This window comes from Eleginops maclovinus, chromosome 18 (genome assembly GCF_036324505.1).
Source record: "Eleginops maclovinus isolate JMC-PN-2008 ecotype Puerto Natales chromosome 18, JC_Emac_rtc_rv5, whole genome shotgun sequence".
In the NCBI taxonomy this organism is placed as follows: Eukaryota; Metazoa; Chordata; class Actinopteri; order Perciformes; family Eleginopidae; genus Eleginops; species Eleginops maclovinus.
In genome coordinates, this window is record NC_086366.1 from 20,104,489 (window position 1) to 20,121,998 (window position 17,510).

The 17,510-nt window shown below is 41.2% G+C and overlaps 1 protein-coding gene across 4 annotated transcripts in view; it reads left to right on the forward strand.

Annotated features, from left to right (window-relative positions):
* The first annotated feature begins 987 nt into the window (after window positions 1–987).
* Window positions 988–17,510, forward strand: part of nectin1b (nectin cell adhesion molecule 1b) — a 148,785-nt gene continuing 132,262 nt past the window's right edge. For all 4 annotated transcript variants that reach the window (XM_063906733.1, XM_063906734.1, XM_063906735.1 and 1 more), the window contains exon 1: window positions 988–1,799. In XM_063906733.1, coding sequence (XP_063762803.1) covers window positions 1,748–1,799 — 52 coding nt within the window. In that variant the 5' untranslated portion in view covers window positions 988–1,747. The remainder of the gene's footprint in view (window positions 1,800–17,510) is intronic.

Below are 17,510 nucleotides of genomic sequence, written 5' to 3' on the forward strand. Positions count from 1 at the left end.
ACAGGCAGTACCTGCACAGGCCTGGTCTTGTTTGGTTGCTTCTGCAGAAATGGATGAACTACCTTGGGAGTGAGGAGGAAGTTAGGTACTGTTTGTCAACTACATCTCTCATGCACATTCATAGACACATACATAATTTAAGATGAAAGACAATGCTCTCCAAAAGGATTCATCCAGAAAGCTAATTCTTCCCCTATTTGTAATTTACCAAATTACTTCACCATGAGAATATGTAAGGATGGATCATAATTTAGCATTTAGTGCCACACCCTGACATGTTTGTCAGACTTGTGGTTCACATGAGGTCTGGGGTGCTGCAGGGGTCACACAGGGTATCCCTTATGTTTCTATGCAAAACGGAACACTTTGTCACTTGCTGAAGCAATTTAAAGGTTATGGCATAATAATTGGCAAAAGTAGGTGTTTTGTTTTGAGGATATGCTACTCTTTTGACATAATAAACAAACATGTATTTTATCTTTGGTGCTTTTTAGTATTGGGATTTAGGATTAAACCTCAACATATGAGAGAGGAGGTGTTTTTTTCATTTGAGGAATTTGCTTCAGTCACGACTCTGTTAGTTTTGGTTTTGATGCTTGTTTTCCTTCAGTCTCACTAAACTTCGATAGCTTTTTGCAGGATTTAGTCATCAGGTATTTCACAATGCATTATTTCACTTCTGCATGACTGTACACGCTCCTGTTGTCCTCTTCCCGTATCTTCGACGGATCTATTTGAATCCTCCTATAATAGTTGTTTTTTTTCTTTTGCACAAAATGTAATCACTTCCTTTCTCTGAAATAAGTCATTTTAACGCACGAAAAAGGTTTAAGAGTAACTTCTTTGGGCTACCAAGGCTGCTGTGTTTCTTTCAGGCGATGCATTTGCTTTTTTGCAGGACAATCCAGGCTCCTCCCTTGCACAACGTCACCCGATCTCGATCTCTCCCAAAGCGTCAGCGATAGTCAGCAACACACTGTGGTGGCACATCAGCGGGGCGGTGCGCATAGCGGGATAAAGCCACACTGTATTTCGTCCACCAAAAAAAAAAAAAAAACGATTGAGGAAAGGGGGGTACATACCACCATTTTCCAGAGTTACAATAAGTTCACCGGCCTGGTGTGTCTGATCCCTCCGGCTCTCCGTGTCTGCAGACAACCGGGAACTTAAGGAACTAAAACAGGGACGGTGCCAGCAGAATATAGGTGCTCTGTCAATATCACACAGGGAAGATCGAGGCGACATTTCCCCAGAGGCACTCTTCCAAGTGTTGGAAACTTCCCAGCGAAGCATCGATCGAGGACCCCCCGCCCACTTTACCTCTGATCCACAATCCTGGAAGGAGGGAGAGAGTCCTGCAGCCGCTGCGGTGGATGGAGCAACAAAGGGTAGATGGTTAAACTGCTTTGATAAGAACACTCTACACAAGACTCCGTCACCTTATCGCATACTCTGTCGCTGTAATTGGATCTCATTTTTGGGAGATCCGGCCAGGTTCCACTTAGTGCAAACTCTGCGCCAGCCAAACAAAAAAAGGAAATCGCCGCAGATGTGAAATTGATGCTTTGGTACGGAGAAGCGCAACACCGATCTTACAGTTTTGCCAAAGTCTCCTACTGATCAGTGAGGGACTAGTTCGAGCCGAAGTGGGATTTGCAGAAGTTGCATGCTTGGTCTTTGTCGTCTCGAGTGAGCCCCGTTCACCCACTCTCAGTTTATCAGACCGGATCCGGATAGTTGAGGTGCCATGGCGATGTGTGTGGGGATGTGGATACTCCTGCTAGCCCTTCACGTCCAAGGTAAGCCGCATAATTTAAACAGGGAATCATTCGAGACATATGTGCATTACTTAACCATCCCCTCCCTGCTTCTGTGTGTGTGTGTGCACGCGCTTGTGCGTGTGCACTCCTGCTCGATGATGTTTTGCAAAAAATGCAGATTAATGCATGAATGGGTGGATCGATTTTATGTGGTGTGGTTTGTAAAAAACATTTTGAAAATAAATTTGAGAAAATTGGAAAGTGTGCAGATTGAAAGCCACTCAAAAAAGGGCTGCAGAATACTTATATGGCTGCAATACAATGAAGTAACCCGGGCAGCAGGCAGATGGCGATATGTGCGAACCGTGTACTCTCCAAGTTTTCCAATATCTCATTGTGATGGCAAGTCAAGAGTGCTTGTGGATGATAATTGAAACTTTTGGCCTGTTATCATCAGCTCGTGTCTGTCATATTTATACTCTAAACTATGAACGTTTAAGTTGATGATGTCCAAATCATTCATGTGACTGAATCAAATTCCAAGGACTTTGCTGTTTGTTTTCAAATTCAATCTTGATATTTTCTGTCACTCATAATGTGGTGACATTTGTCTTCGGCTCCAGTTCTACTTTGCCCTGGATACATAATAGATTAAAGCAGATGGAGAGGAATGGAGTGTCTGTCTTTTGGCGAAGGATGAGGTGTTGAGGGAAACACTGGCAGTTGATAAATGGAGTGATAATTTGACATTGATCATCCTGACATTAAAGCTTCCTCAAGTGGGCCTAATTATTTAAACACATGCTCAATAGAAGTATTTGACTCTTATCTGTAGAATCGCCATCATTTTTATGTTTCACACCCTTCTACTTGGAAAACAAAAAAAGCCAACAGTAAAACATCATGTATACGCCCAACTGTGTGTGTGTGTTTGTGTGTGGGTGTGGGAGTGGGTGTGTTTGTTTGTGATCCATTATCCAGAGGCGTTTTAAGGCTTACTCTAAAGTGTACTTTGTTTGTTTACATCAGAGACAAGTATATTCGGTTTGGCGCCCCTATTTTAAGAAAGGAATGGAAGAGGGTCAAGTGTGGTCAAGAAATGTTTTGAATGTCACTGTTGTCCTAATTTTCTATGACAGGCTGCAGCTTGTACATTTTAACTCAATCTTACTAGTGATCCTTTTCTAGTCGAAAAACTGTTTTCGATGGCAGATGTTTTTTGTCACGTCTCGGTTGTTTTGTTCCCCAACTCTTTCGAGACGGAGAACAAACCAATATGTTAACCTTGTTCGCAGCGAGGCTCCTTGTGGCGTCATGTGTTTAAGACCGATTGATCAAAAGCCCTGTCTGATTTACATTGAGATGATCCCTTTGCTTGTGGAGAAGATCAGGATTAACTGGTTCCCTTGGGATTCATAGTGGAAATCTTTTGAAGCTGTTCAATCAAGGGTGTGGAAAAATCTCTTGAAAATTGCACATAAAGCGTCCTGGAAATGTCTTATTTGAGCAAAGCAGGAGGTGTTTTTTAAGCCTAATTAGACATTGCATGAATAACTTTGCTCTTCTTTTTTTTTTTTTATAGCTGAGGGTTATTTCAAACCAAAGGGACTGCACAATTCATGCTTTCAGACATCTTCTTTAAGGGAAGGGTTTGGAAAAATGTTTTATTGCAGCATTTGGTTTGGACCAATTTCTTTTGTGATGCAAAAACAAGAAACTGATCTTTCACCCTGAGGTTAAAGGGCGTTGCCATAAATGTCCACTGTCTTTGATGGCCTAATTGATATACAGCATGTTCCAGACTCTTCCCTCATTACAGATGCACCAACAAGTGGTAAAGTGGCACCAACAAATGGAAATAGCGACAAAACCCTGTTGCAGCTATCCATCAGGGAAATCCATTTGTGCTTGTCGTGGCAATAACCATTTGTAGAAAACACAAGAGTGCCAGATTCATAAACAGAAAATATTCCGAGCTTCTCGCCAAATAGATTATCAAATAAAAAGAACGTTGAGAATAATGGATCTGTGAATAGTAACAGCCGCTCTGTTTTCTTACATTTGCACTGGGGTCTCCCCAGTTTTCCAGTCTGATATTTAATTGAGTGCAAATTGAGTTTGCAACAAGGTGGTTGTTTATGGCATGGCTCCATCCTCGGGTCCTGGTGCTGTACGAGCCCATATAGATATCACCCTCAGCAGTGGGATGAAGAGATTTTCCAACTCTAATTCATCATCTTAGTTGGATTAAACATTTGGGAAATGAATGCTGAATGGTGGAAAAGCATTCATTTTGAATCTAGACTATTCTTCAGGAAGGGAAATTTTGCAGTATTATAATCTTTGTAAAGACTTGTCAGTCTAAACTCATTCGACTGGAGACCCCTGTTGTTCAGTTCTATCAGTCACTGAATCTCTCTTATGGGTTTTGTACATCAAAGCTGCATTATCTTTTGTGTCACTGCCCTTTTCTGTGTTTATTTGCCTTTTATAACTTGACGTCTCCTGAGAGATGTGAACCACAAGTAGCCTAATGTTTTCTTTTTTCTTTTTGATGGACATCTTTATTGTTGGACTCTTTAGGGTTAATTGCGCGGCTAACTGCCTGATTTCTATGCACAAGCTTGTCACTGTAAGCCGCACATGAGTTCATTTTGACTTATGACAACTGGCATTCACATTTCAGACTCCTTTTAGCGGCACTGAAGTCTACCTTTGTGTATGAAATGTCACCTACTTCGCCAGCATTGATTGATTGAACAGTCAGGGGGTCTGAGCACAATGGCTGGCATGTTCATAAATAGGGCTGAAATAGATGTTTGATGTTGAACATTGAAACAGGCAGGAAAATGTTTCCTCGGTTGTGGCACGGAGTTAATACCGCTGTACTATTGTAAGTATCATTTTGTCTTTCTCTTTTGAACACAAACTGTAATTGCCGGTGAATGGCAACTCACATTTCCTTCGGAGGACAGTTGTCATATAGTGAAATAGATAGAGTCACTGTGGGATTGTTGGGCCTTGATGGTTTGAGTGTGAATGCAAATTGCTCTGATCCTCATGCCTTTAGGGAGTCTCCCATTGGTCCCTGCTGAGGTGATGGATGGGAGAGAGAGCTCCAGAGTCCTGGGAGACTAGCTTGAGGGGAGTTGACAGGAGATTAAGCTTTGCCTTCGCTGTAGAAACTAATGGAGGTACTTGGCCACTAAAACTTCATCTCTTTGAGCATTTAGCTCATTGTGGTTCTGCTGTCAGCTCTTTAGCAAATCCTCCCCCAAACACTGCGTGACATTTCTTTCCAAAGTGAAGTGGCTCTTTTTTTATGTCTGTTACATTTCGGGAAATTAGTTGCCCTTCATTATTTTCACTGATTTCTTTGGCAAAATATTTAAATGAGTTACGTTTTGTTCTTCTTCAGCAGTTGATCCAAAAGGCACATTTTCAGCTCTTTTCGTATGTTCACAATCCACATTTTCAGCCCCCTGCGCATAAAGGCTGCGTATCACAGAAAAGATGAATAAAACATGACAATAAGCACTGAACCTAAATAATGGAAAGGTTATGACAAAGTGGAGTGTCCTCTGCTTGAAGAAGACTGCACAAATACTATTCAGTGAATGTTGAATTAAATTCACCTCTGATTGTTTGGAGTTTTAAGTGTACTGTATGCTGGATTGTTGTCATGATAAGAAATTGAATGAGCGTTCCAAGGCCTCCAATGTGTGCTTACATGTCTGTGTTGATGAAATAGTTTGGATCTCTGAATGGAGCTATTTTAGGGGATATGAACAGATATCAAAGTACTGTTTGTTCCAGACATTGGCTGTCTAGGGTTACCAGATATCTTGTTTTGTCCGAACATGCAGTTCAGTATCATATGTTTCTATTGGGTTGTTTTTTTGGCGTATGGTGTCTGTTAGGTGTCCTCTCCTTCTCCTCTGCTTTCTTCACACTACACTGTCATCATGTTGGATCAGGATGGAAAACACGTTTATCAGGAAGCTGCAGCTGCAATTTTCAGCTTTTTAAATCCCTGAAATTTGTCTCTGTTTCAGCTAGAAATGCGGGATCAGCTAAGTAAGATAAAAGGAAATCAATAACAGGGCTCATATCTCGCCCTGAGCTTTTCTGATTTGGCATTAATCTGTCGGGTCGGTTTCTTTCTATTTAGCCAACCCTTGTCGAGGGATTAAATGGTTAAATTATTGTTCTGCTCTTGAGAATGAGAATGCCATAGACTGACTACACTTTGTTCCGTATTTTCCTTGCAGTTCGTCTGATAGCTGTTTCAGCATTGGAGGATAGGTTTATTATGGTCGATGTAAATCTTCCCTGAAGAAAAAGTAAATATTCTCACATGTTGGAGGGATTCTGCACTGTTTCCATGTGACTGCATCTTGGCTTGCCAATAGCCTTTTGAGTTTCTTTGCACTATTCCTCCCCTGGAGCTCCGTAACTATAGTAACTACTTGCATAAGTCATTTCAGTTAAAGGCATATCATAATTATTTCTTTACAGGAACTGCATGCATATCTGTGTCTTTCCGAGCAGTTAAGCTGCCTTTTTAATGCATCATTTAGACATTTTTATGCAGTCATCTTGTATTTTCTGCTTCACTGGTTTAAAATAAGAAATCTTTTGGGAATAGCATGCTTTGTGTCTGGGTTTACTACTGAGGAATTTAGTCACAGGCGAATCTGGGATTGAGAGGGTGGATAATTCCTTGTCTCCTCACTAAGGCAGTTTGCCTTTAAAATAAAGCAGATCTGATCAGTGAAGTTCCCACCCCCCTGTGTGACTGCCTGAACAAGTCAATTTACAACAGGCAGCTGGGCTGATGGCCATCCATAAAACAGCAAAGGAGTTCTGAACTGTTGTGTATGGTAAACCACTAACTGAGGATGGAGGGGAAAATGTATCCTATCATGTAAAAATACAAAGCCTACAGGTAGCCACATTTGATTCCAATACTAATGCTACAGAACCACCTTTAAGCAGGTTCACAGAACAAACGTATATTGTATTTCCTATCACCTTATTGGCTTGATAACATATTTTTTGTCTGAAAGCATGAACTGTGCAGTCCCTTTAGTTTGAAATAACCCTCAGCTATACATATATATATATATATATATATATATATATATATATATATATATATATTTAAAGAAGAGCAAAGTTATACATGCAATATCTAATTAGGCTTAATTAATTAGTTGACTTGGATTCCTTTTTAGAACTTGATGGACTAGTTGAGGCTGTTGCCATGTTTTCTGACTCAGTTGAATTTTGTGCTGACTTGTGCAGTCTTTTGACAAGAGCTGGCCTGCTGCTGCCTCTTACTGTCCTGAGTCGGACACATTTATCAGCTGCCAGACGTATTGGGCCAATAAAGCCCTTGAATTAAACATTTAATGGTGGTGTCTCCCTGACAACACTGTCGATCTGATGTTCTATGACAATTTTTATAAATTAATGTTATTGTAAGTATAACACAGTTTCTAAATTCACTAATGAATACTATCCCTAAGTATTTAGAATTGTTTTATTATCAATTTATCTTGAAATTGCATGAGCTTTGGACACTCGACTGCTGAATGAGAGGCTTTCCCATACTGTAAAAGCAACTTCTGCTGAAATGACATTTTTTTAATTTTGTGACCAATCAAAGAACGTCTTCTAAACTGTCTCCAACTTTTACTTTAAAAATCTCTGTGCCTCCTTCACAAAACATATCTGCCTGTCAATCCCATTACATGCCTTCCAGCTCACCCACATGCCATCCAACGATAGATATCCTCCAGGGTTAGGTTTAAACGACATATTAGCTTGCAGAACACATTTGAATGAAAATATTGAGCATTTCTATAATTTAGCAGCGGTTTCAATCTTCTGTTGCGAAATGTTCGGAATCAAAGTCTTATCCGAATTTCCGTCACTGTTACACAGCACCCAGGGTTTCCCGAGGCTCAGAGCTGATCTCCAGCCAGAAGTTTACATTTTTCCCCTTTTACTTTCTACGAACTTGGATGTATCCCCCCCCCCCGCCTTATTTCTCTTCTCCCCTTCCCTCTTTCTCCTGTCTCCTCGCTCTACCTTTGAGGACACTGAGAGTAGGCTTGCTTAGCACTTGATACAAAAGGGGCTTTGTTTCATGAAATGTTTCCCTTTTTAATGAGTGATGGTGTTCACTCATTTAATATTCCGTACTGATATCTCTCCGGGAGCTGACTCTGCTTCAAAGCAACAACGTAGTTGTAAATGGGAGTAGGAGAAGGGGGGTGGCTGCAACAGAGGTGGTATGGGTGATATAAAGAGGGGTTGGGGGTGTGCTTAGGAAGCACAAACACAGGTTTATTTATTCTCTTTGACATATAGCTAAGCTTCCCATGTGCTGCAGCTTGGTGCAAAGCTCCTTAGTGCCCTCGTTCTGTGCAGACAGATGAGCAAAATATGATTGATAGCAGGTCAGCTCGGTGTCTGTAATATTCCTCTCTGTGTGCGTCTTTCATTCAAGCCTGCTCCTTTCCCCCGCTGCGATCGACTTTAAAGATAATTGCTCAATTCAAAGGTATCTCAATTGCTCAGGTGTAAACATTTCAGGGAATATTTCAGCCATTATATGTCACTCCACATGCACTACAGCTATAGTGCTTGCATTATACTGAGATTGAGGTCAACTAACAGGAGTGGTAGAAATTCTCCATTTTTCATCATGTTTGTTAGTGCACATGGTTCAACTCTGCTGTGAAAGGGATGCATATGAACAGAGATCGACTGCGGTTTGGCATTGATCCTTTCCGTTTTGTTTGTATTGCCAAAGCAACTAATGTAGTCTGCTATTGATTCCCAAGTTTTAAGCCTGGCTGAATTTGACTTCAATGTTGCGTTGTTTTCAGAAAATGCCCGTATGCCCACTTTCAGTGCAATATGTTTGGAAAAAAGAGTGAGTAATGAAACTACTACTCCCGCCTCCTAGGGAGGAAAGAGATTTCGGTTTATCCTATTTATCTGGTGATGTAACACACTGAGTCTGCATCAGCACTGCCCCTATTTGAACTATAGGTTATGGAATGACCTGACTTGGCGTTGACTTTTATTCTGCGTTACTTTTTAATATAAATACGAAAGTTGCCTATAAAATGTCTGTCGTACACTACCCATCTCTCGCCACCTCCACTTCTTAGTGTTTCTTGCTGCAGAATAACTTTGCCAGGGGTTTCCACACGGGAGCTCCCGCTGTGGCAGCACACGTCCTGCTTGGCTGCGGGTTTGCAAGTGGAAAATCAGGAATCTGGAGAGGGCTTTGATACCCGTAAAGGAATCAAGCAGGGCCATTTTGTAGTTCACAGCATTTGTCAGTTGAGGCACGAAGATGCCAAATGTCACGTCAGGCCAGAGAAACAGAAGGTTGAGGTTCAAGGGTCCCCCCCTCTCCCGCCCACGTGTCAAGTATGTGAGTTACACCATTTATACGATAATAAGTTATGCAGATATAAGTGGCAACACGAACACCCACTCACTGACCCTGCACCCACGTGCTGTAGCTCAGAGTCCCACCCACTCGGAGTGAAAAGTGCAGCTTCCTGCCTTTATTGATGTATCTGAGTTCAAAATCTCCTACTTAAACCATATGGGAATGGTAATATTTATCTGGAAACAGGAACTGGCATTTGCTCCCAGCACTGTGTATCTTCTTTGTCAGCATTACAAAACTCAAAATAGAAGGTAAAGAGGTACAAATGTTGGAATGAGAAACTTGATATACCGGCTGTTTTATACCACAGCAAAACCCTTAAAATACTTTCCCTCTTGTAGGCAGCAGACTCGTATACCTCAGGATGCCAAGTTTCAAATTGTTCTGCAGAATGGATTTAAGGATTTTACCTTCCTTCCTAAGTAGTGGAAGAACATTTGCAAGGGAAAGTAACAGACTAAATGTAAAGAAGAAATGGATATTTACATCTAGACCATAAGGGGGGATGGGAGTTTGCAGAGGGTCATGCTGAATGAGGCTATGTTCTAGGCGTGGGGGGGCTTGTAGTTTGCCTTCAACTAGTGTTCTTGGCAGTGAAGTTCTATTTAGGCACATTGGGTCTGGTCGCTAGAATAAAAGAGTTGTGCAAATAAGAGTTCATTTAATTCTTTCCAGCTCATTAGGCCTTTTTTCTTCTCCTAAGCCGGGAAGTGGGTGGACCCTCCTGCACCAATTTATATTCTCCATTAAAGCTATCTTCTAACAAGTGCGTTGCGGGTTGCGTAATTGAATAATATTATGACACATAAAACAGTAAATTAAATTAAAAGCTCCATAATGTGGGAAACGTCATATTGTCCTCTGAATTAGTTTAATTAAAGCTTTCTTAATTTGAGTAATGAGTGATTCAGAAGCTCAATCAGATCTTTAAGAGCAAAAGTGTTCAAGTCAACATTAAATTGAAGTACCTTTTTCAATGGATTGCTTAAAATGGGATAAAAGTAGTCTGCAGATGAAACTGATTGGATTTGCGCTTTACCAACAGAGGTGTGTTTCAACCCTTCTGTTTGTAAAATGTTGGTGAAGCGAAAAGAAGAAGCAATTCCTGCCAGATTGAGTGGCACTCCAGTGGAAGTAAGTCCAAATAACAGGGGGCTGACTCGGTATGTCGTTATATGGGATTTGAAGAGTTAATCCTATTGATTGGGTGGTGGGATTTGCCAATGTAATTCTGGGGGAAGTTATTCTGACTCCTCACTATGGAAGAGATTCATTGTGTGAGCTCGGGGGCAATTCCCTGTTGCTCTAACCCCTCTTTTCATTCTCACACGGCTGACGCTCGGTTACCGGCATAGGGTGGGTATTTGTTTTTGCTCCGAAGACTCCGGAAGGAGTTCTCTGAGGCATGAGCACATGTGTGTATGTGTGTGTGTGCATTGCAGAGTGTGCAAATGCATACGTCCATGTGCAGGCCCTAGGCAGACGCAGCTTCACGTTGCCTGCCCTGCTCCCCCCCTGATCCTGACCCACTTTCTTTCCCCCGCTCCGCGCTCCCTCTTTAATTGCCGCGCGGCACACTGAGGCCATCTGCTCGACTGAGGCCCGTCACCATGGAGATGCTGGGAGGCTTTTCGGATTTGCTCTGGACTGACCAACAGGGAAATAGAGGTCAGGGAATGGGGGTAGGGTGTGGGACAGTCATCGGGGCACCAGAACTGTCTGATGAGATATTCATCTGACAGTACTAAAGTACTATTCAGATGAAACAGTGAAATTTATATTGTCTTAGGGCCTTTAAAAAAGTATTGTTATCCGGCAAAAGCTTTTCAGGAAGTGTGATCCAGTGGATTAAATGGCATGAGAAGTTCTCCTAAAATGCAGGGGCTTAAAAATGTTTATGTTAGCCTGGCACCAATTTGAACCAGAATATCCCAAACATAAAACATGAACTTCTCCTTACACAATTGTATTACTGAGAGTCGAGACGGGAAACAAACTTTACTGAGGACTCCAAATTACATTACATTACTTTTACGACCAAGGCTTATTTCAACCATTCACTGTTTCCGTGTTAAGATTACTGTGTTGCCTCAGATGTGTATTTAGCATCGTCTCATCTGCCTGATTTGATCATACTGAGCTGTGTTCCTTCATCCTTGTGAGTGTCTTTGTATATGTTGATGCCCATGCTTATTTCCTTCCCAATGACACGCTTCAGTGATGAAGCAGTTGTGATGTGTTTCCGATTAACACTCAAGGCCGTGGTCTGCACGGCTAGGCTACCTCTTTCTCCTCCGACTGTCAGCTGCACTTGCATCAAGCCCGCTCCGCTGAGTGTTGTTTAAACATTGAGATATTCCATGCCTGTTCCACAGGATCATTTGGTCAAATAGCTAAATGTGGCCTTTTATTCCAATAGAATGTTTTACTTAAATGGCTCTAATGGAGTCTTGGTATTGACATCTGGCACATGCACAGTGTCGAGCTGTGGGAGAAACTCTTTATATTTACTCCTCTTTTAAAGGTCAATATTGGTAGCTGTCATTTCTGAAGTGCCATTTATAGTTCAATAGCTCATTCGTATTCTGCGGAATCAAATGCAGCTGCTGTCTTGTCTAACCAATTCTTCAGAGCAAAGCCACAGGATTCAGTTACACTGATCCAGGGCCCTGATAAGATTAATATCACTTAGAAAATCTGGGTTTATTATTCTCCAAAACTGTAAATCATGATTATTTTCCCAATGTTCCATTATAGTTAAATTAATTGATCTTCCATTATATATTTATTTTGCTGTGAAACTGAAAGAAATAATGAAAACTCCAAATTGGAAACACAATTTTTGGTATTTTTTCATGATCACCCAATGTGTTAATTGTCAATTCAGTTACAGTGCTTAATTTTAAATAAATTGATACGTTGTTTCAGCACTATAACAGGAAGTACGCTAGAGGAATTTCTGTTGCTGCAGGAGAGCTTTAGTTAGTGTTAATCTCTAACGTAATGCGTGTCTGTCTAGTAGACAGACTATGGAGTGTACGCCCCCTCGATGAAATTCTACAATATTGTGGTGTCTGAGCTACAGTGTGTTTCTACCAGATTGCTTAACAAGAGTCAGACCTCCTACGAAGGCTGTCGAATCCACAGACTTTGAAGTCCTCACTATCTGCATAGATGCCTCACTGACACCTCTGACAGCTTATTTTGCTCCTCCATCACCTGCCTGTGACAGAGTAACACAGGAGGCTGTGACAGTGGAAAAGGTATCTCTGTCAATTTCAACCCCAGAGAAAGCTTGATCTCTGAGGTGCCCGAATGTACAGTTGAACAAGACAATGTGCCTGTAATTGGACCGGTTATTTTTCAGCAGTGTGAAAAGATAGACACCGTCAGTCAGCCTAATGCTCTCGAACCAAGGTCACAATGTCGAGCGCTGAATGTGTTATATTTGCTTCTATGCCCTTCGTCCTATCACAGCTTATCCAGCTGCTGCTGTGCAAGGGTGGGGTAGGCACGTGTGTGCTCTGCACCGTAGATTATGTGCTTTGAGAGATTAATCAAATCGTATGATGTTATGCTATGAAAGAGTGACCGAGTAAAGTTTCATCCAACCAGTCTTGACCACATTTGCCCCTTAAGCTGCGTTGGATGTCGCTGTGTTTGTCCGCTCGAGGGAAATAGATTTATAGCATGACATGAACTCTTGCAATGATGAGAAATAAACTGTCTTTCCAAAGGATTATGTCATGGCCGAGCACCGTGGATGGACCTAATTAGTTGGAGTGTTTTTCATATCCCTTGTTGTGCCAGACTCCTGATTGGAGTTTGAATGGAGGCCATGCTAAAGGAGGACTCTAATTACTCCTCCTGAAGTAGAAATGCTGACTACGCAGTGGTGTCTTTTTGATTTGCTTAACAAGATTTTGTTTCCTGTTCTGTCCTCATTGAACTGAGCTTTTGGTTTCATCAAACACCGGACTCTATAATCTACAGCCTTGTCCAAGTGTGTGGTTAATGCTCAGAAGTATAGACTAAAACGATTGTTATTCCCTTTTTACAGACAGCAAGGGGAAGGCAGGTTGTTCACAATTCACCAGAATGTCATCCCCCTCCACCACTCAACAGAATATTTATTTATTTTCCCCCTCGATGCCATTTTGGTCTGCAAAATCCCTGGAGAGAAAAAATGCATTAAGCCACTCACTGTATTTACTTGTGTTGGATTGATGCTGATGTGTGAGGGCAAGCCAGAGGATGGAGGATGGGAAATTGATCATCGGTGAATGACTGTCAGGGGAATTTTGACATCCACAACTGCTTTTCACGCTTTGAGCTTCATGAACCCATCAAGAAGAACCTCCATGCCATCTAAGAATACATCTCCTTACCAAACAGATTAAGATGGTGCTATTTATTCAGTCATACACACTTCAGTGTTGATTGTATGGAATAATGAACTCCCTTTATTTATTATATTATTTATATTATTATTTATTATGTTATTATAGTAAACCCAAGCAATTGTACCTGGTTACTGAGCCCTGGTACACTTGTTAATTGTGTCTCCTCTTGCCTGTGAGAAGTGCCAAAATTGTCATGCAGTGGGAAAATCAGTTCCCGAAAGGTATTTATTTTTGAAATAATTGGATGGATTGCAAACTTATAGTACCTCTAGGAGTGTATGGAATTGATTTGGAAACACACGCAAAAAATAAACAAAGAAATCCCACATAGTAAATTCAGCCATATTGGCACCAGTCATATACACATCCTAATGGTTTGCAGCAGTAGCATTTGCCGGCATAGAAGATTTTCCAAATTCAGCTGCAATATATCAACTCCAAGTCAACAACACATTGATGTTTGGCTTCTTTCTTTGTTACTTTTAGGATAAAGACCGATATTTCTCGCTGAGCAGCACAATTGCAATCACCACAAGATACAAACAATCATGACAATCATAGGACGAGGAACAGCTCGCTCTATGGAAGGCTACTTTGGTATTATTGAAGGAAATTAGGCTGAAGACTAGTATTACCTTAGAAAAAGAATGTGTGAAAAGTGATGGGTGGATTACTTTTCACTCTTATCAAAGAACTCTTCACAAAATACTCCATTGCTCATTGTGGAGGATCTCTCTTTGAGTATGGGAATGGCGCATTTGCAAGGTAATCCCTGGAGCAGAGGTCTGGTTTATTTAACATTAACACAAAGAACGTCTCAAAACTAAGCACAGCTAAGAGTCTGTATTCAGCAAAATACAGTTTGAATAATGAATGATATCCTTTTAAAATTCCCTGCGAGATAAACAAAAGCCAGGAATGAAAGGCTTATCTGTGTGCCTTTGAGGTCTGCCTTCCCACACACCTTGAAGAGAGTTCTCATCTGACAAATCTTTTTTTTTTCTTTCATTTTTTTGATTTGAAAAGGCCTGCATGCATTTAAGAGGTGAGCCAATGAAAACTACCATTAAAGGCTGTGTTATATTTTGAATTCAGGCATTTCAAGGTTTGGTAGGAGGATCTCCCAGGAATGAATAAGCCCTTTGTGCTGCATGTGTAGACTCATTTGTTTAGCTCATCTAGATGCAGACAGTACTGATTTTCACGCGGTAGATGAGAAATTAGACTTTATGAGGGGATTATAGGCATTACTGTTGCATGATGATGCAAGTTTGTTTGAATGCACATAATTGTCGATTATTTCTCAATGTTTGCGGGAGTCTAAAACTTGCTCCAACAGGTTTGATGCCTGGTTATTCAGGCTTCAATTTGCCAAGTCATTATTGTAAGTGAAATTGTGTTCTCAGATGATTTCCCTGGTTCAACAATCGTTTAACAAAAAAAAAAAGAAACAGAATTGGGTACTCATTTTGATGCAGTCACTTTTAAAGTTAGGAAGTTAGGAGACGACTTCCTGCACTAGTTAATGCAGAGGATTAATTACATTTTTCCAATTAATATTCTTGACTGGGTATGTCTTTCAGCTTATTCACTAGCATGACCCAAACCTTAGATTTATCATTAATATTTATAGGAGATTGTCAGAAGCTGTCAGCCTCCTGTTAATCAACAAGGCTCCAAAACTCAAGAGCCGGTTGATCTGCAATAAATCAAAGCGTGATCTAGGAAAAAAATCCCACCAAGATGAAAAAAAAGCATGCATTTAGAAATGTGTAACCTTTATGCAGAGATACTTACTCTGTGATTTATTAGCACAGGGAGGTTGGCTCCTCCTCCTTCTAATATATGTTTTAACTATTGGGGGAAATGAATATGTCTAAGAGACTGAATGAGCTCAGGCAGTATGGCCGCAACTCATGCATCACAATGGAGTGTGCAAGCTTTTCTTTCATGCATAGTCCCCCACACACACACACACACACACACACACACACACACACATAGAGCGGTGAGGTACTACTTTACAATCCAGTCCCTCAGAGCTTGCTTGCATGTGTGGAAGTATTTTTAGTAACATGCACACACAGCGGCCCGTGTTTCCAACAAGATGTGTCAGGACGGCATCATGTTAAGGATTCAGTCAGATGGTCCTTAACCATTCGCCCAGAGCTCTGCAGAAGGGATGTGTTTGTACCCAGCGCTGTAGGGGGGTCACGTGCTGACCTCATTGTGTGCACGAGTAAGTGCACTCTGCAACATCAGTGCACAGCTCCCCTCCACATAATGAGAAAAGCGACTTATTTCTTAAAGCTAATAGATTGATTTCCCTGCCACAAATATCTTAGGCAGGAGTGAAAAATGAAAATGGACCTCTTCTCTGTAATATGTAATATTTTCATCCCTAGAAAGGAACTGACACGCTTTATCACTCTTCGCCTCACCACTCCCAACCATCCCTCACAGAGAGCTGTGCGCTCCGGTAGTGCTGCCCGGCTATGGAATAGCACTTTGCAATAGGAAAAACACATTGCTACTTCGTAAACACAGAGGTTAATGTCTTATTTACAGTTTGCACCCCCCACGGTTGACATGTTGGCACAGATGTCTCCCCACCTACTTTGAAACAACACATGCAAAGGTTATCCTGGACAGGCAGATCCATCTTCCACCCTATCTCAGCGTTTTGGCCAAACGGAAGTCCCATATCCTCCTTCCTGGACCTTCAAAGATTGCAGCTGGCCTGCTTTCTTCACCGGTACATTAACTCCTGCAGCCTGCGTTGCTTCACTGGAGCAGATGCAGCCACAAGAAAACAAAGCTGGCAGGCCAGGGGGTTAATCACACTCTTCTTGAGGTCTGGCGCGCTGTTGCCAGGTGTGTCACACTCAAAGTACACTTGGCTTTCCTTTTGTTGCTGCTCTTTGACCTCTGCCTTTCACACCAAGTGCTGTATGTGTTTGTGAGCATGTAAAAAATATTCTATTTATTCAAGATGGATTTTGTTACTGTCTGTATGCCAAGTTTACAAAAATCAAAATAGGCAGGAAGTGAGTTAGGAGAAAGTGTTTTGTGAAAAATGTTATTGTTGGAAAGTAAACGCGTACAGTGGTCACGAAACACTTTGGATATTTCGTCTCTGGTTTTGACTGAAGATCATCAAATGAGCCCCCCTGGAATTCTCCACTCCGAGGGCCGAGTTGTTTGCAAAGACAAACAAAATACCGCAGTAATCGAAAAAAAAACACCTTGAATTTGTTTCAGATATGCGTCTTATTACTTTGTGGAATAAATTGTAGCTATTATTTGGGATTATGTTTTCTGTAACAACTTTATCCGTCCTTTCATTTCACATTGTGTAACAGCATGTATCATCTTAGGTTGTTAATAACAATCTAAGATGATACATGATACATACATTGTATAACAATTTGTTATACAATATACCAGGGCTGCCTACGTAAAGAAAATATTTCTTCCTTCTCCTTCACTGATTTGTGACATTCATATTGTGTTTCAGCAAGTATTTCCTGTGACAGATTGTATTTGAGTAAGGCTAGAGTTATACATCAATATGCCAGTGAGATTTTCTATCCATATCGACTCTTGGCAGCATATTTACTTTGTTTGCAAATGTAACCATCAGGGAACAGACTTAGGCATATTCATTTAAGAATGAGATTGATACCTAGAAAGGAACATCAATGTTGTCTTGTGGCCTTGTATTGTCACCAAACAAAATATGGAATGTTCAGAGCGGGCGACGCCGCAGTTAAATTCATGTTAAATCTGTTACACGCTTATCGTTCCTCTCAGTTCCCAGTGATACATTTGTGTGGTAAAATGCCAATCCCCTCTTTTTAATGCCTGTCC